Raw genomic sequence first — 21,391 nt, forward strand, 5'->3', positions numbered from 1 at the left:
GTTGCCGACCGAAAACATGTCTAGCTGCGTGAAGAGAAACCTGGCTCTTTTAAAATTACTTAGCAAATCACCCCCGCAGCAAAGGAAGGCTATACTGTGTTCGGCCTCTGACAATTTAGTAGCGGCCATCTCAGAACTAGCACTCAATACCTTAAAAGGAAACGTGCCTTTGACGCAGAATCAAGTGAGCGTGCTGAAAAAGAAACGCACGCTTATAAAAACATTGTCTAATAAAAGGGTCTCGCTTAAAAGAAAGAAGCATCTGGTGAAGCAGTCTGGGGGGTTTATCGGCCCTTTGTTAAGTTTTGCTGTCCCTCTGATAACGGGGCTTTTGAATAACCGATAATGGAGTATGCAGAAAAAATGTACCTGGTGCCCAGCCATCAGCTGGAGCAATTAAGGGCTCCCCCTCCAGTGGAGGAAAATATCAGAACAACTGCAACTCGCTTACTGGATGCTGAAATGAAGTCTGTTCTTCAAAGGACTGACTTAGCCGAATACGAAAAGGCTAAACTCTACAGCGCTGTGCTTCAGAGATACCTAACGTACGTGAGGCAAAGTGATGCAGATAAAAGGAAAATAAGTCTGTTTCTACCAGAACAGAGTGACACCGCCAAACCTCCAGAAACAGAAAACACCTCAGACTCTGTGGTTCAGGAGGTGTTGGATAACGTGAATAAGCGTTATAAGAAAAACGCCTCAGTGTTGCTAAATAAGCTGGGCCAGGATAAAACTATCGCTTCCTGGAATGATAAAGGTGCATTTGTGTACAAAGGCTCGGTGGTTAATGGTTCTAACATGCTTGACTTAGTCAGAGCCGTCACCCAGACGCGTTCTGTCCCTAGCAGACATGTACCTAAAGGATGGGATGTGTTTATCAATGCCATGGCAGAACTAAACGTTCCATCTTCCATCATGGGCAGTGCAGACAACAGAGTTCTTTTGGAACGCCTGAAGGCCTCAGCCACTGACGCTGGGATGGATCGAGAAACACCAACTCCTTTTTTGCCTTCTAAAAAACAAAAATTGGCTAAACTGTCTGACTGGCTCAGTGTGTGAAGTTTGTCATGTTCTAAAAATAATTTTTGAACTTGATCACATTTTGCTTTAAATAAAACACTTCTCTATATATAGAATATCTATTTAATAGATATATATTATGTCTAGGTATTTTTTCTGAATTGTTCATTGTTTTTAAGAAGAAAAATTAAGAAAAACAACCATCAGTTGCCTTTAAACCCCTCACCTGGGGTGCTTTACTGCGTGTCAATTTAATTTTCACATCCACCCCGTTCAACAAAAGTTTTTCTTGAAAAAACAGGTCGCTGTGTAGATGACCCAACAACTCCATTGTCCTGCTCTGGGACGTCAGCCTTGCACACCTCACAAATCCTAGATTCTCACCATCCAGCTGTTTTTTCGTGTTGTCCAGGAGTGTCTTTGTAAAACAGTCAGGCGGAAAATTGCTTACTAGGCGGTCTCCCAATATAACGTCCAATTGACTGAAAATAGAGGCCACTGGGTAATTCACCAGGCCTACCGCGGCATCCCTGGGGAGTGCAGTCCCATCGCCTTTTACTATCTTGCAACAAAGGTAGAGTAGGATGTTGTTTAAATCCATATAATCTATGCCATTCCCTGCTATAAAAAAGTCGATGGGGGCAGTTTCTGTCACGGCTGACAGAGGCGGCACCTCGATGTAGATGCTTTTCTCAATGCTGGTCTGAGTAGGGGCTATCTGAAACAAGTCTAGTTCAGATTTGGTGCACTCTTCCGACCCGCAGTGAACGAAAGCCATGTTGACTAAAATATATCTCTTTTACCAGGTACAGAGCGTGTCCTCTTTCTCCCTGGCTTCCTCTTGGACTTTTGCTTATGGCCTGTCCTGCGTGTCAAGGCTCTTCTTTTAAAGGGTTTCGGGGGTCCTGTGCGTCGCGGATATGACGCATTTCTCTTTCTCTTCCTCCTTTTAATATACATCAGCCCTGACCCTTCCTGTTTAGCCGGATTCCCCACCTTCTCCAAGACAGCCTGGGAAACGTGGCCTACCGCATCTCTGGCTATGTTTTGAGCGGCTGTTTTTATGTGGGGTTTAATAATTTCTAGCCCTCTTCGCAAAAGCGGTACAGCTTTTCGAAAAAGGCTACGGAATATACCGCCCACGCCGGCCCCGTACATCACAGGGGCTCCATGATATCCAGGAAGGGCATATCCAGCCTGGGCTTTGTAATAGTTGCTGTAGACTTTGGAGTCACCGTAATTTTTTACGATCGCCATAATAGTGTTTTGCTTTTTAGAAACCTCGCTCTTTCCGGGAACGCAGGTGCAGCTTCACAATCACCTTGCCAAAGCGAAATGAAACGCATCTGTTTTGATCCGTCTTTATTTCAATGGTGATGGTGTCGATGTGGTGTTGACTGATGGGTACGTAATGAGGCTTATCGTAGGTGATGGTAACAAACTCATTGTTATTTCCTCTGACAGGGACGCAGCGTAACAGGGGGACAGAAAAGTCCCCCACAAACTGGTGTTCTACAATATCCGTGTATAGATACAAGGAGTTGAAACCCCCTGTGATGTCTGCTGAGAAGGGACTCTTCTGGACACTGTGCCCGGGGGCCAAACCCAGAATGTTAGCTAGCTCCCCGAGGGTAGAAAACGTAGCAGTAGCATCGGTGGATTTAAGTCTACATTTTCTACTCACGGGGTCATAATTCATGATAACATCAGGCGGTCCAGAATGACGTGCCACAATGCTATTCATATGTTCCAATAATTCGGGTATAGTTGAGTAATAACCTCGCCGTAGGATATAACTCCATGGTTTATCTCCAAAGGTGATTTGAAAAGGGGTGTCCTCAGTAATGTTGTTCCAGCTGTGTGGATATTGTATTTCCGCTAACCCCACTTCCCAGGCCCCCGGGAGATCCAACGACTTTCAGCAGGAGACAAGGAGTCACCCCCCACAGTGGAGGAGACCAGGCCTTGCACCACCAAGGTTGAGCAGTCTCCTGCCACCACTGCGAGGAGGAAACGTAGAGTAGTGGTGGTTGGAGACTCTCTTCTGAGGGGAACGGAGGCACCCATCTGTCGCCCTGACAGCTCATCTCGAGAGGTATGCTGTCTGCCAGGGGCCCGTATCCGAGATGTTACGGAGGCATTGTCGAGGATTATCCGGCCCTCTGACTACTACCCCATGCTACTCATCCACGTGGGCACAAATGATACTGCCAGGTGTGACACTGAGCGGATCAAGTGTGACTACAGGGCTTTGGGAGTACGGGTGAAGGAGTTTGGAGCGCAGGTGGTATTCTCTTCTATCCTTCCTGTCAAAGGTAGGGGCCCGGGCAGAGAGAGGTGCATCCTGGAGGTGAATGCCTGGCTGCGACGATGGTGTCGCCAGGAGGGATTCGGCTTCCTTGATCACGGGGTGCTCTTCCAGGAAGGACTGCTTGGCGGAGATGGAGTTCACCTTTCCAGGAGCGGGAAGGCCTTGTTTGGACACAGACTGGCTAACCTTGTGAGGAGGGCTTTAAACTAGGTTTGTCGGGGGCAGGTGAGCAAAGCCCACAGGTAAGTGCTGAATGTGCGGGACTGGGAGATGGGTTGGAAATGGGGGGGACTACGGCCTATAATGGCAAGGAGAAAGGAGGGTCAGGGCACAACAGGGAGGCAAGATCAAATCAGTATGGGTATGTCTACACTACCCCGCTAGTTCGAACTAGCGGGGTAATGTATGCATACCGCACTTGCTAATGAAGCCCGGGATTTGAATTTCCCGGGCTTCATTAGCATAAGCGGGGAGCCGCCATTTTTAAATCCCCGCTGCTTCGAACCCCGTGTAGCGCGGCTACACGGGGCTCGAACTAGGTAGTTCGGACTAGGGTGCCTATTCCGAACTACCGGTACACCTCGTTTCACGAGGAGTACCGGTAGTTCGGAATAGGACCCTAGTCCGAACTACCTAGTTCGAGCCCCGTGTAGCCGCGCTACACGGGGTTCGAAGCAGCGGGGATTTAAAAATGGCGGCTCCCCGCTTATGCTAATGAAGCCCGGGAAATTCAAATCCCGGGCTTCATTAGCAAGTGCGGTATGCATACATTACCCCGCTAGTTCGAACTAGCGGGGTAGTGTAGACATACCCTGGCTTAGATGCCTATATACAAATGCGAGAAGTATGGGTAATAAGCAGGAAGAACTGGAATTGCTAACCAATAAATACAACTATGATATCATTGGTATTACAGAAACCTGGTGGGATGGGACGCATGATTGGAATATTGATATGGAAGGGTACGGCTTGCTCAGGAAGGACAGACAGGGAAAAAAGGGAGGAGGGGTTGCCTTGTATATTAAAAATGTACACACTTGGACTGAAGTGGAGATGAACGTAGGAGATAGCTGTGTAGAGAGTCTCTGGGTTAAGCTAAAAGGGGTAAAAAACGAAGGTGATATCATGCTAGGAGTCTACTACAGGCCACCTAGCCAGGTGGAAGAGGTGGATGAGGCCTTTTTTAAACAATTAACAAAACTATCCAAAGCCCAAGATTTGGTGGTGATGGGAGACTTCAACTATCCAGACATATGTTGGGAAACTAACACAGCGAGGCACAGGCTATCCAATAAGTTTCTGGACTGCATTGGAGACAACTTTCTGTTTCAGAAGGTTGAAAAAGCTACCAGAGGAGAAGCTGTTCTGGATTTGGTTTTAACAAATAGGGAGGAACTAGTTGAGAACTTGAAAGTGGAAGACAGTATAGGGGACAGTGATCACGAAATAATAGAGTTCATGATCTTAAGGAAAGGTAGAAGGGAGACCAGCACAATTGAGGTTATGGATTTCAGGAAGGCAGATTTTGATAAGCTCAGAGAACTTGTAGGTAAGGTCCCATGGGAAGCAAGACTGAAGGGAAAAACAACTGAGGAGAGTTGGAAGTATTTCAAAGGGACGTTGTTAAGGGCCCAAAAGCAAACAATTCCGCTGTGTAGGAAAGATAGAAAATATGGCAAAAGACCAGCTTGGCTTAACAAGGAGATCTTGCATGATCTCAAAATAAAAAAGGAGTCATATAAAAAATGGAAACTAGGACAACTAACAAAGGAGGAATATAGGCAAGCAACACGGGAATGCAGGGGCAAGATTAGAAAGGCAAAGGCACAAAATGAGATCAAACTAGCTACAGGCATAAAGGGAAACAAGAAGACCTTTTATAAATACATTAAAAGCAAGAGGAAGACCAAGGACAGGGTAGGCCCACTGCTTAGCGAGGAGGGAGAAGCAGTAACAGGGAACTTGGAAATGGCGGAGATGCTCAATGACTTCTTTGTTTCGGTCTTCACCGAGAAGTCTGGAGGTGTGCCTAACGTAGTGAATACAAGCAGAGAGAGGGTAAGTTTAGAAGATAGGATACACAAAGAACAAGTTAAAAATCACTTAGGAAAGTTAGATGTCAGCAAGTCACCAGGTCCTGATGAAATGCATCCCAGGATACTCAAGGAGCTGATAGAGGAGGTATCTGAGCCTTTAGCTATGATCTTTGAAAAATCATGGCAGACAGGGGAGATTCCAGAAGACTGGAAAAGGGCAAATATTGTGCCCATCTATAAAAAGGGGAATAAGAACAACCCAGGAAATTATAGACCGGTCAGTTTAACGTCTGTCCCAGGGAAGATAATGGAGCAGGTAATTAAGGAAATCGTATGCAAACACTTGGAAAGTAATAAAGTGATAGGGAATAGCCAGCATGGGTTTGTGAAGAACAAGTCATGCCAAACTAATCTGATAGCTTTCTTTGATAAGATAACGAGCCTTGTGGATAAGGGAGAAGCGGTGGATGTCATATACCTAGACTTTAGTAAGGCATTTGATACGGTCTCGCATGATATTCTTATTGATAAACTAGGCAAATATAACTTAGATAGGGCCACGATAAGGTGGGTGCATAATTGGCTGGATAACCGTAGTCAGAGAGTTGTTGTTAACGGTTCTAAATCCTGCTGGAAAGGGATAACAAGTGGAGTTCCTCAAGGGTCTGTTTTGGGACCCGTACTATTCAATATCTTCATCAATGATGTAGATATTGGGATAGAGAGTACTCTTATTAAGTTTGCAGATGATACCAAACTGGGTGGGGTTGCGACTTCTTTGGAGGATAGGGACATAATTCAAAATGACCTTAGCAAGTTAGAGAAATGGTCAGAGGTAAACAGGATGAGGTTTAATAAAGAGAAATGCAAAGTGCTCCACTTAGGAAGGAACAATCAGTTCCATACATACAAGATGGGAAGCGACTGTCTAGGAAGGAGCATGGCGGAAAGGGATCTAGGGGTCATAGTGGACCACAAGTTGAATATGAGTCAACAGTGTGATGCTGTTGCAAAAAAAGCAAATATGATTCTAGGTTGTATCAACAGGTGTGTTGTAAGCAAAACTCGTGAAGTCATTCTGCCGCTCTACTCTGCACTAGTTAGGCCTCAGCTGGAGTACTGTGTCCAGTTCTGGGCGCCACATTTCAAGAAAGATGTGGAGAAATTGGAAAGGGTACAGAGAAGAGCGACAAGAATGATTAAAGGTCTAGAGAACATGACCTATGAAGCCAGGCTTCATGAACTGGGCTTGTTTAGTTTGGAAAAAGAAGATTAAGGGGGGACATGATAGCGGTTTTCAAATATCTAAAAGGGTGTCACAAGGAGGAAGGCGAAAATTTGTTCCTCTTGGTTTCTGAGGACAGGACAAGGAGTAATGGGCTTAAAGTGCAGCAGGGGAGGTTTAGATTGGACATTAGGAAAAAATTCCTAACTGTCAGGGTGGTCAAATATTGGAATAAATTGCCAAGGGAGGTGGTGGAATCTCCCTCTCTGGAGATATTTAAGAACAGGTTAGATAGACATCTGTCAGGGATGGTGTAGACGGAGCTTGATCCTGCCTTGAGGGCGGGGGGCTGGACTCGATGACCTCTCGAGGTCCCTTCCAGTCCTATTATTCTATGATTCTATGATTAGCTGTATTGTAAAGGCCGAGCTGGTGTTTGGGGGAAAAACCCCAGAGCTGGCGTTGCTGGGCAGAGTGATGTAGAAGCCCCCGTCCCCCATTTCTCTCCTTGCAGGTGGGATTGTTTTTATTCTCGCTTAAACGTTACAGAGTTGAGAAGCTTCTACCCAACTGTTAAATTTGTTGGGCCACCCCAGCCATTTCACCAATAGCTGCTTTTTTCTTCCTTTCCCTTTCTCTGCTAGAACTTTTTCAATCCTGTAAATCCTGTCTTGTTTGGGGTTCACCTTTTGTAATTCTTCAGGGTAAAACGACCCCGTCACTGTCTCACCCTCATAATCTTTTAATCGGTAGACAGGTCTCTCACCCCTGGTTAAGGCTTCATCCACTATGAATATCTCATCGGTAAATGTTTGTTCATAACCTTTTTTAAAGGCACCTTTGGTTTTAGAGAGTCTCACGTGGTCCCCTTTTCTAAAAGGAACAACAGCCTGTTTTATTTTAACATCATCTCCATAAACAGTTTTCCAGACCTTCAGAGAATTTGCGAGGTTCACATCAGCAGGTCTGGTCCGTATAGTTCTGTGAAAGCTCCAGCTGTAACTCTTTATAAACTCAGATAATATGTCAATGTAGCGAAAGGTATTGTGGGCTGTAAAATATCTCCACATCCTAGATTTTAAAGTTCTGTTAAATCGCTCCACAACCCCCGCTTTGACTTCATTGTTAGTAACAAAATGGTGGACACCATGCCGCTTTAACAATCCACTTAAAGGTTTGTTTAAAAATTCTTTTCCCCGATCCGTTTGTAATTTTTGAGGCACGCGACCTTCGCTGAAAATAGCTTTAAAGGCCTTGGCTACCTCCTTGCCCGTCTTGTCCTTTAGGCCTAAGGCCCAGGCATATTTTGATAAAATGTCTATCACTGTTAAAATATACTTAAAACCGCTGTTGCGTTTGGAGAACCGGTGCATATCCACCAAATCTGCTTGCCATTGTGCATCCACGTCTGAGACAATGGTCTTGTCTCTTTTAAAATGTATTCGAGCAGGCTTGTGCAAAGAGTAAGCGTGTTGGTCCGAAAGCCATGATGTTACCTGTCTTCTGTTCAAAGTTTTACTGTGCTTTTTGACTGCTTGAAACAGAGGGTTCACCCCACCAAAGCTGCCAGCTTCCCTGGGGGTGTAATGTATTTTCTCTAACAGAGCAATCTGCGTAGACATGACTGTTATTTGTGTTAGTAAAAGATGCTGTAAGTATGGAAGGAACACATTCACACCAACACATTTCATACAAGTTTTATTAAGCATCTGGATTAACACACCCTTTTACAGCCATCTGCAAATGGGCACCATGACACCCCCACCACTATCGCTATTAGGGAGTCCGAGTTAATTCATTCTTGCACGTTTGTTCTCGAGATCCATGTGTCAGATATGAGCAAAAAAAGCGGGCACAAGATAGATTTACTCCCACAGGATTACCGATGTGCAATTTCTCAAAGGTTTCTAGAAAGTCATCGTCGACCTGGCAAGAGATTGTCAAAAAAGAGAATAAGCTACAGCTGCTGGTTTTTAGATTCACAAAACACCCATGATGCCCCCCACCTCGATTTTTTCATTTACCTGTTTGACTTCTTTTCCGTTCACCTTGTCCGACTCCTGGGAGAGATGGGCAGCATCCTCCACAGGGACAGATAACGAGAGGCCGTCTAGCTCGTCAGGCTGCCGTGGGAGGAGTTGGGTTTCGGGATCAGATCCTGGTGTATCCAATAGCAGAGGGGGCAAAGGGCCCCTTTTTGCCTCTCCCTCGTCCTCGGAACTGTTGCTGATGTGGCACTTTCTTCTCATGTGGTGGAAGGCCCTCGTCACCAAAACAAACTCCAAACTTCTGGTGGGGGTGGTGAAAGAGTCCATGTTTCTGCTCAGCGTTTGCACGCTCTCTGAAACACGCGCTCTTGGAACAAGATGGCTTCTTTTGTGTGGCGCTAGAACTTATGGGGAAGTGCTATGCTCTGATTGACAGAGGGTGTCACGGGAAGCTCTTAGAGGGGTCACACGACCAGCTTCCGGTCTGGTCAACGGGTCCCAGAACTGCACCCCCCAAATGGTCAAAGCGATTTGTGGGGCGGTCCTACAGGGAAAAAAACCCTCCTGATTGGTAGAGGGAGGCAGGGTGAGTTCTTAGAGGGGTCACACAACCCACTACTGGGCGGGTCTTCCGGTCCCGGAACTGCCCCCTGATTGGTCAAAGCAGTTCACGAGGCAGTCCTACAGGGAAAAAACCCCTCCTGATTGGTGGAGGGAGGCGGGGCGAGTTCTTAGAGGGGTCACACGACCCACTTCTGGGCGGGTCATCCGGTCCCGGAACTGCCCCCCGATTGGTCAAAGCGGTTCGCGGGGCGGTCCTACGGGGAAAGCCCTTCCTGATTGGTAGAGGGAGGCGGGGCAAGTCCTTAGAGGGGTCACATGACACCCCTTACTTCCGGTCACCTGCCCCTCTTGACCCCGGATGTATTACCCCCAAGGGCGGGACTTCCGGTGACAGGGGACGGGCCTAACGGGGGTCACATGACATCCTTTTTTACTTCCGGTCACCTGTCCCTCTCGACCCGGATGTACTACCCTCCAGGGGCGGGACTGCCGGTGACAAGGGAGAAGGAACTTCCGGGGAGTCGGGGGGGGGGGGGACTTCCAGGGTCAGGTGGCAGGGCTAATGTTTGATTGATGGTAGGGCCCTTATACTACTCTCCTACCCCATAGCAGAGCTGGCCGCATACCACCAAGGTCTAGCTTCCCACCGAAGTATATGAGGTGCAAGCTGGAAACAAGCTGGCACAGACAGAGCACATTGTCCTCCAGCAATCCCTCTCTTGTTCCCATTCAAGGTAGCAGGAGCTCTTTGATCTATTTGTCTGTGCTTCATTCCCCGAGCACTCATCCAGGTCAGATGTCTCTTAGGACCTGAGTTGCCACCATCTGGACAATGGGACTTGGGTCATTCTGTAGTACCTGGAGAGCTGGAATTACAGAGAATATGACTCACTTTTCATATAGTCACCTATGCCTGCAGTAGCTGGAGATTTAGTACCAGTGAGTACCAAGCTACAGAAGCTCTCTGTACAAACAAAGCTTTAGGTTCCTCCATTGGGATCCTTCCAAGCTCCAAACTGAGATGGAGGAGGGGGGAGAGGGGAGACCCTGACCCTACCAGAAACTCATCCAATTGGAAGGTGCTCCATTGACTCAATAGCTTCTGCTTTTAAGTTATTTTACATCTCCTGACAGAAATAAATCTGATGGTGTGGAGTTTGGGGTAGCAAAAAGTGGCTTCCAGGGAGCCGATGGAGCCCAAAGAGTGGATCACACAGGTTGGGAAGAGGCATTGCCAGGATAGCCAGGAGATGCACTGACTTATATCACACTGGCTGCAGTTTCCTCCAGGTACGTCTACACCGCAAAGTTAATTCAAAATAACAGCTGTTATTTTGAATTAACTTTAATAGCATCTATACATGCAAACCGCTATTTCGATATTAATTCGAAATAGCAGAGCGCTTAATTCAAATTTGGTAAACCCCAGAGCTATTAAAGGGATAGACCCTGGCCCGTGCCAGATCCAAGCCTACCAGCCAAGAGCCAGCAGTGGCCACTGGGGCCCCTGAGCCAGTAGCCACAAAACGTGAGCCAGCAAGGCACTGGCAGCCAACCCTCCACTGCTCCTCAGGAGCAGTCTGCCAGCACCCAGGAGCCTGACAGGGGCTGGAGAAGGCGGGTGCCTTCCTGGTCCAGGGTGGAGATCATGGACCTTATTCAGGTTTGGGAGGGATGCCCCAGCATCCATGATCTCCGCACTAGACAGAGGAACACGGCCGTCAATGGCAGGATAGCTGCCAGCCTGGCCACCAAAGGCCACATGCGAACCCAGGAGCAGGTTTGCATGACATTCAAGTTGGTGCGGTGAGACCCCCAACCTTGGGCCCTGATCTTCCCTTCTCCTTTCTTCCCTTTGCTTCTCCCTTCCAACTTCCTCCTCCCAGGTTTCACCCTCCCCTCTCCCACCCACTCTATTCCTCTCTCCCACCTCCTTTTCCCAGTCTCCCCAGAGGTTCACCCTGTTGTTCAATAAACCCAGTTTCTATTTTTGAACATACATGTCTTTTATTTGACATCAGGAAGGGAGGCTAGGGAGGAGTAAGTAGATGGACGTGAGGGAGGAATGGGGCACGAGCCCCCGGTGGGGAGGACCGGGGTGGTTCTGAGGGCTCCTCGGGGTGGACACTCTCCTGCAGGGCCTCCTGGATCCTGACAGCCCCCCAATGGACTCCCCGGATGGTAGCCTGCAGCAAGTGCAGCTGGGCTGATGGCAACAACCCTACGAGACGCACCGGTGTGCCCAGGGGCAGCTCTGGCTCCATGTGGCCGAGTGCTGTGGTGTCCCGAGTGCAGGCACTCAGGGCACTCCAAGACAGGACTGCTTTGTTGTCCCTCATCGGGGTAGACAAGCGAGCGGGGAACCCGGGGTGGGGGTAGGGTCCCGTGAAGCACGGAGCTCAGTTAGCCTGAGGCAGCAGCCCCACACACTATGTCCTAACCTGATGCCCTGCCAGCACTGGTTCCGGCCAGCCTGAACTTCGGTTCAGGGTCCACTCAGTGTGGACGCGCTATTTCAAAATAACAAAATGCTATTTTGAAATAGGTTTTGTGTATAGATGCATAATTCGAATTAGCTTAATTCAAATGAACAATTTCGAATTAAGTTAACTTGAATTAACGCTGTAGTGTAGACGTACCTCTTTCAGAGCAGACTAAAGCTGAATCTGTCCTTTGATGTGTGGCTGATGCACTTCACACCTGTGGTATCAGTTACTGCTTGCTTGTCAGCTAAATTTCTTTATAACTCACTAATGAATAGGATTTCACCTGTATTTGTTACTTACAGGTCAACAGATGTTCCATGTCCAGCCATTTCATATTTTTGGTGTCCGTATGTTCCAGGATGATGCCTAAATAAGCAGTGTAAAATAAACATCAATAAAAAACCTTCTCTTGTTAAGTGCAAGGTGATAACATTGGCCCTTTGGCTTCTATTGTGGGTCTAAGGTGAGCTGTAGGCAAGAAAATACTAGAAAAGTTTAGCGTCCACACTGAAGAGAATAAGAGAAAAAAATTAAGAATGTTTACATAAAACCTCATTTGCTTTAAACAATCTATGTTCCTCTTGCCACTGCTGTCAGTTATTGGAGATATACTAGGATAGTGTATTAATCTAGTGGTGTGAACAAAGGGCTGGGGCCAGGAATAAGTGCGTACTAAGCAAGGATCTCACATGGATAAATTAATTAGGCCACAATGCTTGCCTGGCTTGCATGGGTGTGCTAAGGAAAGGATGGCACAGGGCCAAAGGGGAGGAATCTAGTGCTTCCTGGGCAAGGCAATCAGGAACCTGCAACAGCAGGCACTGTGTGGCGGTGGCCTGCCTACCTCCCAGTGATGAAGCACCAGTAAGGAACAGTGAACAACACTGAGCTTAGGTCTATAGTTTGAGTCCACACTAACTCTGACTACTAAAAATAGAGTGCAGGTAAGATGACAGAAGCAGTCGGAGGAGCTAGCCACCTTGAGAACAGACTTTTGGGTTTGGATGGGATCATCCTTGGAATAGTTAACCCCTCCTGCTACTCCTGCCACAGCTACTCTATTTTTAGCACACTAGTTTGATCGGAGAATAAACATACCCTACGTGACAGTGTGCCAGCCTCTGCTACTAAATGACTGCGCCATCTCAAAGCATTCTATTGCAACTTACAAATTCCTCCTAACACCACACTGGAGAAGTAGGAGAACATTAACATCTCCATTTATGCATGAGAAGTCACAGCACGGAGAGATTAATAGTAGCTCAGTGCTGCACACAGGGACTTTTTCTGTCTACCTCAAAGGGAATACCAAAAGGGACACGGCACACTTTCTCTCACCAGCTAACTTGGCTGCAACTGCCCGGATCTCTTCCCAGCTGCTGCAGAAGTATGTGATGGTAGTTTTGTAAAAGTTCTCCAGTAGCTCAGCCTTCTCTTTGGCCTAGAGAAAATCAGGGACACATGAGCTCTCTCTGGCTAGAAATGCCCTTTGACTGCCAACACATGCCTTTACAAACCACAAGTAAACAGTCTGTGTTCCTCTTGCCACTGCTGTCAGTTATTGGACTCACTCAGACTTTTTTTTTAATTTAAACAAGTAAATAAAAGAAAGGACAGGAGGCTGTGTAGAAGTGGGGAAAGTGGGAATCTATGGCAGATTTACATTCCTCTCACCCTCAGTCCTGTATCCCACTCTAATAGGGTACGTCTACACTACAACGTTAATTCGAACTCACTTAGTTCGAATTACTTAATTCGAACTAAGCTAATTAAAACTAACGGATCTAGACTAAAAAACTAGTTCGAATTAGCGTTTTACTAATTCGAACTAGCATGTCAACATTAAGTGGACCCTGAACCGGGCTTAAGGATTGCCGGAAGCAGTGCCGGCAGGTCATCAGAGGAGGACTTAGAGCGTGGAGATGCTGTCTCAGGCTAGCCGAGGGCTGTGCTTAAAGGGTCCCAACCCCCACCCCGGACAGACAGTTCTCAGGGGTGCCCCGCTTGCAAAGCAGTCTTGGCTTGGAGTGCCCGGAGTACCCACACTGGGCACATCACAGCACTTGGCCATCAGACCGGCTGCACTTGCCGCAGCCTGCCATCTGGGGAGATGGGGCAATTGGGGGGCTGCAGGAGAGCTTCCACCACAAAAGCCCGCAGAGCCAGCCCAGTCCTCCCCATCGGGGGCGCGTACCCCATTCCTCCCTCAACTCCTTCCACTTACCCTTCCTAGCCCCTCTTCTTGATGTACAAAATAAAGGACAATTGTGTTCAACAATGGAATCTGTCTTTATTGAACAAAACTGGGGGAGACTGGGAAAAGGGGGTGGAAGAGGGGAAGAGAGAGGGTGGCAGAGGGGAGGGCAACTAAAATGATCAGGGGTTGGGAACAGGTCTCATATGAAGAGAGGCTAAAGAGACTGGGACTTTTCAGCTTAGAAAAGAGGAGACGGAGGGGGGACAGGATAGAGGTCTCTAAAACCAGGAGTTGGGTGGAGAGGGTGCATACAGAAAAGTTCTTCATTAGTTCCCATAAAGAAGGACTAGAGGACACCAAAGGAAAGGAATGGGTAGCAGGCTTCAAACTAGTAACAGAAAGTTGTTCTTCGCAAAGCAAAGAGTCAACCTGTGGAACTCCTTGCTGCTGGAGGCTGTGAAGGCTACAACTAGAACAGAGTTTAAAGGGAAGTGAGATCAAGCCATGGAGGTTGGGTCCATGGAGTGGTATTAGCCAGGGGGTAGGAGTGGTGTCCCTGCCCAAAGTTTGTGGAAGGCTGGAGAGGGATGGCACGAGACAAATGGCTTGGTCACTGTCTTCGGTCCATCCCCTCCAGGGTCCCTAGGGTTGGCCGCTGTCGGCAGACAGGCTACTGGGATAGATGAACCTTTGTTCTGACCCAGGATGGCCATTGTAAGCTCAGTGCTCAGGGTCGGGGGTCTCAGTGGACCCCCTTGATTTTCATGCACACCTGCTCCTGGGTGGCCAGGCTGGCAGCTCTCCTGCCCTAGCCGGCCACCTTCCTGTGCCTAGTGCGGAGATCGTGGATGAGGTCCACGATGTCCGCACTAGCCCAGGAGGGAGCCCGCCTTTTGCGGTCCCGGGCAAGCTCCCAGGACCTGCCAGCCTGGTCCCGGGAAGAGGGGGAGGGCTGGGGGGCATCGGGTGGGTGGCTCGATCCGCACCAGGTGCAGGGTCTGCTGGCTGGGTGCTGGCAGGCTTGCACCTGGCACGGGCACCGTAGCCAGCCCGTGCCCCTTTAAGGGGTCCGGGGCCGGGAGGGGGGCATAGAGTTTCCCTGGTGTTGGCCGGAGTGGCCACCAGGGAAAGCTGGGGAGGGCTAGCCTCCCACTAGTTCGCATTAAGGGGCTACACAGCCCTTAATTCGAACTAGTAAATTTGAACTAGGCTTAATCCTCGTGGAATGAGGATTACCTAGTTCGAACTAAGCGCTCCGTTAGTTCGAATTAAATTCAAACTAACGGAGCGCTAGTGTAGCACCTATGAAAGTTAGTTCGAACTAACGTCCGTTAGTTCAAACTAACTTTGTAGCATAGACATACCCATAGATACTTACATTGCCCATCACACATTCCCCCTGCTTCTACACCACAAGCCTATGCTGTCAATAATCTCATATAATTCTGTAGGTCACTCACAAGGTGTCTGCAGATATCCATCTGGAGCTCCTCAGGGTTCAGCTTGGTTCTCCAACTAAGATGCTCATTAAGTATAGTTTGGAGCCTCTTCAGTCCCAAAAATGGGGCACAGAGATGAAATGTAGCTCTGCACTCCTGAAAAAGAGGGTTGCACCATTGAATTGTTCCATAACACGTATTGTGCTCATTCAAATGGAACTCATGTCCTTGACTGCTCATCTACCCCAAGAATAAAAGGGATTCCCCTGAAGTAATAGACAGAAAATATGCCAGCATGACTTTAATAGGGGGAAAGGGATTCTACTTCTGGAGTATTGCATCCAATTCTGGGCACCCCATTACTTAAAAAATGTTGATACATTGGAGAAAGTCCAATGGAGGGCAACCAAGATGATTAGGAGGCTGGAACACATGATTTACAAGGAGAGGCTGAGGGATTTGGGATTATTTAGTCTTCAGAAGAGAAGAGTGAGGGGAGCTTTGATAGAAGGCTTTAACTACCTGAAGGGGGATTTCAAAGAGGATGGAGAGAGGCTGTTCTCAGTGGTACTAGATGACTGAATGAGGAGCAATGGTCTCAAGTTACAGTGGGGGAGGTCTAGGTTGGATATTCGGAAAAACTATTTTACTAGGAAGGTGGTGAAGCACTGGAATGGGTTACCTAGGGAGGCAACGGAACCTCTAAATCTAGAGTTTTCAAATCCTAGCTTGACAAAGCCCTGGCTGGGATTGTTTAGTTGAGGCTGGTCCTGTTTTGGGCAGGAGGTTGGACTCAGTGACCTCCTGAGGTCTCCTCCAAACCTATGGTTCTATGATTTTATAATACTGAAAACTGGAGATAGCAGCAATGTTTTTTCAGAACAGATGTAGCTATGAAAGCTGCTTCACTAGGCATAGCTGTGGTCTTTCCTCTGTTGTGGGGAGGCAGGAACGTGGGGTGCAGAGATAGGCAGGAATGAACTCTTGGGATCAGACCCATGACCTATCCTGAACTCCAGTGAGACAACCCTGGCTGCTAAGGACCAGCCTGTCTGGGATTGACTCAAAAGGAGGGCAATGAACTGAGGGAAGAATTTAGGTCTCCACTGTGGGAAGGAATAGCAGAGCTCCCCTGGCATCAGGAGGAAGATTCTTTTTGCTTAGTAATTAAGTCACTGTCATTCTTACCATTGAAACCTCAGGGCTTGGATCTTGCAGGTGCAGCAGAAGCGTGACCCAGCTCTGTCTAACCTGCTTGGCAAAATAGTCCTTCCATTTTCTCTTTGCAGAGCCGGCCAGGATACCAAACAGGACAAAGGCCAATGCACGAAGAGTGTTGTCCTCCTATAGCCAAGAAAGCCACACAGGTTGGTAACGAAGAAATAACCACATCATGTATCTAGCACAGCTGTCTCTTCTACATTAGGGTAGAGTGATTCCAACTACAGAAGTTTAAAAGAACTGGAATTAATCAAGTTTGGGCCAAATGTGTTGATTCATCAAAATACTTTGAAGACAGTTCAATTTTGACAACATTCTTCCAGAAGCCAAGTAGGGGTACTTGGTCAGCTTCTTGGTGACCCATCTAGCAGGCTAACTGGGATCTTGGGCTTCCTGGCCCTCACCTTCAGAACAGCCTGTCTGGCAGGCTGACAAGGAGCCAGGAAATGTGCACCCTGGCACCTCTAATTCCCAGTGTTTCCAGGTTCCCTGTCTCCAGCATAGTCTGCCAGTAGACTGCCCTCAGGCAAGGCTCCCAGTAGAGCTGGGTTGAGAATAGTATTACGGTTTCACAAAGAGTTTTGAAATTTGGGCTGGGGGGTGTGTCCCCCAAATAGGAACAAAACCAAAATTTGAAATCTCAAACTTCTCTGCAAAATGGAATAATTTCAACCATCTGACATAAAAATCGTATGGAGCAGGCCCAAAACAGTCTATTACACCCTGTATGCCCATTTTCCTTGTATGCAGCTACCTAATCTAGTATTCATACTTCCTTTGCCATTCTCATTGGAAATAAAGATGAACAGAAGGGTGAGACTGAAGGAGCAGGGATGGCATCCTCATTTTCTTAATTCTCTGCTCCTCCATAAAACACATCTCTTCCCTAAGGCCTAAAATCACTTCATTCTGACATGAACAATGCCCAGTGAGGACACATCATGCATTGTAAATGGAGCCTCATCAATGTCAGCTGAACTGGGGTTGAAGGCTTCTGTTCACGTACATTATCGAAGTACTTCCGGATCTGTGTGGTGAGGTCTCTGAAGGAAGAACCTATGTCCTTCCCTTTCAGCTCGTTCAGAACGTTGGCCAGTGCCTTCAGGCTTTCGGCAATGACTTCAGAACTGAAAGTGTCTTCTAAAGTCCTGATCAGTGCCTCCAGAAGAAACTTCTTGTACTTTTTCACCTGTTCAGACGTATGACATTAAAAAACACTTTCCACTAACCACATTTCTAATATGTTTTTTTAGCAATGATGAAGCAGTGGGAATTTCATCTGCCCCCCTAGTGACCTATAGCTATATTTTACATCAGGTACTAGCTACAATAAGCCAAACTCTGTGCCATATTACACCTATGTAATCCTATTAGATTTCTAATTACTTAGATTTGAAGGCCAAAAGGGACCATTGTGATCATTCAGTCTGACCTCCTTCACAACACAGAACCTCCCCAAAATAATGTCTGTTTGACTAGAGCACCTCTTTTAGAAAAACAGCCCATCTTGTTTTTAAAGTTGCTACTGATAGAGACCCCACCACAACCCTTGGTAAATGGTTCCAATGATTAAAATTACCATTAAAATGTATGCCTTACTAGCAGTCTGAATTAGTTTAGCTTCATTCCCCCTCCCTCCCCCATTGAATCTAAAGGCACATTTTCTAGCCCTTTGAAAATTCTTGTGACTCTTCTCCAATTTATCAACATCCTTCTTGAATTGCAGGCATGATCCTGACATAGTATTCTAGCAGTTCTCACACCAGTGCCATAAGCAGAGGTAAAATAACTTCTTTATTCTTATTCAGAATCCCTCTGTCTATGCCTCCGAGGATCACCTCAGCTCTTTTGGTCACAGCTTTGTACTGGGTGCTTACGTTCAGCTGATTATCTATCATGATTTGAGTTTTTTAGTGTCTCTGTTTCCTGGAATAGAATCTCTCATCATGGAAATAAAGCCTACACTCTTCATTCCTAGGAGTATACATTTACATATGATCATATTAAGTACATATTGTTTCCTTATGCCCAGCTTACCAAGAGAACAAACCTGCTGTGTATTGACTGCAAAGAGGTTACAGGGGTATGAGAGAGCAGACATTGGCCTAGTGCATTGTGCATGGCCTCTGTAAATCCTGAGCAATTGTTTCCTTTAGTTTCTCTAGTTATGCTGCATTGTATTCAGTATTCTATCTTACCTTCTCAGGTGCCCCATAGACTAAATTGCCTAGGCCTCTTACAGCCATTTGACGGACAATGCTGTTATTGTCCCGTGACCTTTCTTCTAAGCTATGTAAGATAGACTTAAGGATCTTCTTCTCCCTGAGTATGGGATCAGTCATTAGCTGAAATAAAATCAACATGTCCATTAGCTCTAATATGTTCATTAAGATAGCGAATATAATTTGAGGAGACACGTAATACACTGTAATTTATTATTCTATATGAATGAGTACTGTGTTAAAAACATGGATTTTTCCTTTTAGGCACTATAATGGGTGATTGCTCATCCCTTGAAAGCCTCTCAGTGACTGCATTTGATACCACAATCCTTTTCTCGCCCAGGTGCATCCTGCCAGTCGATCTTAGTGAGTCTTCCATGGCTCAGCCCTCTGGCCAAGTCCCAAAGTCCAAACAAATGCCTTTTAGGTCCTGTTGCCCTCACTAGGGTCTTCAGCCCCAACTCTGGACCCTTTATAGTCTGTTCTTTGTTCAACCTCTCCATAAGCCTTGTCCCCTTCATCGGGTTTATGCCACTGGGGAACCTGAGCCTGCCCACTACTCTTGGTTCCAACCTAGAAATAGCAGCGAGTCATTGCTTCATTTCAGTTTATTGCTACTTTTTCCTTGGGTTCTTCCTATGGGGCCACTTTCAGTTTCTCCCTCTAATTATATGTTTAAGGCTCGTAAGGACTCTCTCTCTGCAAATTCAGCTTCAGAAAATGCTGCCTGAAATAAACCCCTGTGAATTGGTTTGGCCAGAGAATAGCATCTTTTCTTGGCCCTCCACTTCCTGAAAGGAACTGACCTAATAAAGCCCTGTAGCTCCATATATCTGAGCCAGCTGGGCTCTGATTGGCAGTTTTCATGAGGCCTCTCTAGGCAGACCTTGAAAACCCACGTTTGTGACTCCTTTCCTAGGTGGGGTGTAGAAAGATTTTGGGGCACAAACAGATTCCTAGAACCACCAGATGAGCCTCTAAAATAGCGACTTAGCGTAAATGTGAAATATGACACAGACGTTATAGCAAGGCTGTGGAGAGGGAGGATGCTCCAGTAGTTAGCAGCCTAGGACTTAGGAGGTTCCAGTTCAATTTCCTGCACCCTCAAAGACTTCCTAGATGATGTTGGGCAAGTCACTTGGGCCTTCTGTGCATCAGTTTCCTGTTTGCAAAATGGGACTAATAGTGTTTCCCTGCCTCACAGGGGTATTGTAGGGATACATACTTTTAAAGAGTTTTGAGGCACTCAGATACTACATTATCATTTTGAAGTACTCAGATAATACAAGTTTCTAAAAGGATGTTTTAAGGAAGATGGAGAAAAATTGTTCTCCTTGGCCTCTAAGGATAGGATAAGAAGCAATGAGCTTAAATTACATCAAGGGAAGTTTAGGTTGGACAGCAGGAAAAACGTCCTGCCTGTCAGGGTGGTTAAACCCTGCAATAAATTGCCTCAGGAGATTGTGGAATCTGCATCACTAGAAATATTTAAGAGCAGGTTAGACAAACACCTGTCAGGGATGATCTAGACTGTGCTTGGTCCTGCCGTGATGGCTGGGGATTGGACTCGAAGACCTCTCAAGATCCCTTCCAGTTCGAATGTTCTATGAATCTATTATTCTAGATTAATGAGAATCTAAGATAGATGTTAATGTATTTGTATGTTGCTTATTTTATAGTATTAGGACACTAGATTCATTTAGAAGATTTGCTGAGCTAGACCAAAATCAGGAGCTGTTGGTCAGTATTAGCCCTAGGAATTGTCAGAAAAGGTCTAGTAATGCAAATTCTATGGCTACATCTACATTGGCATGATTTTGCGCAAAAGCAGCTGCCAGTCTACACTGGCGGGGAGTTCTTGCACAAGAACACTGACATTCTAATGTCTAAAATCAGTGCTTCTTGCGCAAAAACTATGATGCTCCCGCTCAGGAAAAAGCCCTCCTGTGCAACTGTTCTTGCGCAAGAGGCCAGTGTAGACAGGCCACATTAATTTCTTGTGCAAGAAAGCCCAATGGCTAAAATGGCCATCGGAGCTTTCTTGCGCAAGAGAGCGTCTACACTGGCACGGATGATTTTGCAGAAAAGCGCCTCTTAGCACAACAGCACATGCCAGTCTAGACGCTCTCTTGCGCAAATATTCTAATGCAAAAACTCTTGCGTTAAAAGTATGGGTATGTCTACACTACAAAGTTAATTCGAACTAACAGCCATTAGTTCGAATTAACTTTAATAGCGGCTATACATACAAACTGCTAGTTCGAATTTAAATCGAACTAGCGGAGCGCTTAATTCGAACTAGGTAAACCTCATTCTACGAGGAGTAACGCCTCGTTCGAATTAAGTAGTTCAAATTAAGGGCTGTGTAGCCACTTAATTCGAACTAGTTGGAGGCTAACCCTAATCAGGTTGCCCTGATGGCCACTCTGGGCCAAACCAGGGAAACTTTTCTGCCCCTCTCCCAGCCCCAGAGCCCTTAAAGGGGCATGGTCTGGCTACAGTGCCTGTGCCAGTGGCAAGCCTGCCAGCACCCAGCCAGCAGACCCTGCACCTGGCATGGCATGAGCCAGCCACCCGCTGCCACCCAGCCCTCCGCCTCTCCCCAGGACCAGGCTGGCGGCTCCTAGGAGCCTGCCCAGGGCCACAAGAGGCAGGCGCCCGCCTGGTCTAGTGCAGAGATCG

General features: G+C 46.9%; 1 protein-coding gene across 1 annotated transcript; it reads right to left on the bottom strand.

Moving 5' to 3' along the window:
• Window positions 1-9,679: 9,679 nt before the first annotated feature.
• On the bottom strand, window positions 9,680-19,441 carry LOC142825338 (protein maestro-like). Its single transcript, XM_089775708.1, has 7 exons — window positions 18,686-19,441; window positions 17,494-17,676; window positions 16,455-16,610; window positions 15,288-15,422; window positions 12,969-13,071; window positions 11,931-11,996; window positions 9,680-10,010 (listed from the first exon to the last, which is right to left on the bottom strand). Exons 1-7 carry the CDS (start codon window positions 18,872-18,874, stop codon window positions 9,937-9,939), a joined length of 906 nt encoding a protein of 301 aa, XP_089631834.1. The 5' UTR covers window positions 18,875-19,441; the 3' UTR covers window positions 9,680-9,936.
• Window positions 19,442-21,391: the final 1,950 nt, after the last annotated feature.

Source organism: Pelodiscus sinensis, chromosome 1 (genome assembly GCF_052426305.1).
Source record: "Pelodiscus sinensis isolate ZL-2025 chromosome 1, ASM5242630v1, whole genome shotgun sequence".
Taxonomy (NCBI): domain Eukaryota; kingdom Metazoa; phylum Chordata; order Testudines; family Trionychidae; genus Pelodiscus; species Pelodiscus sinensis.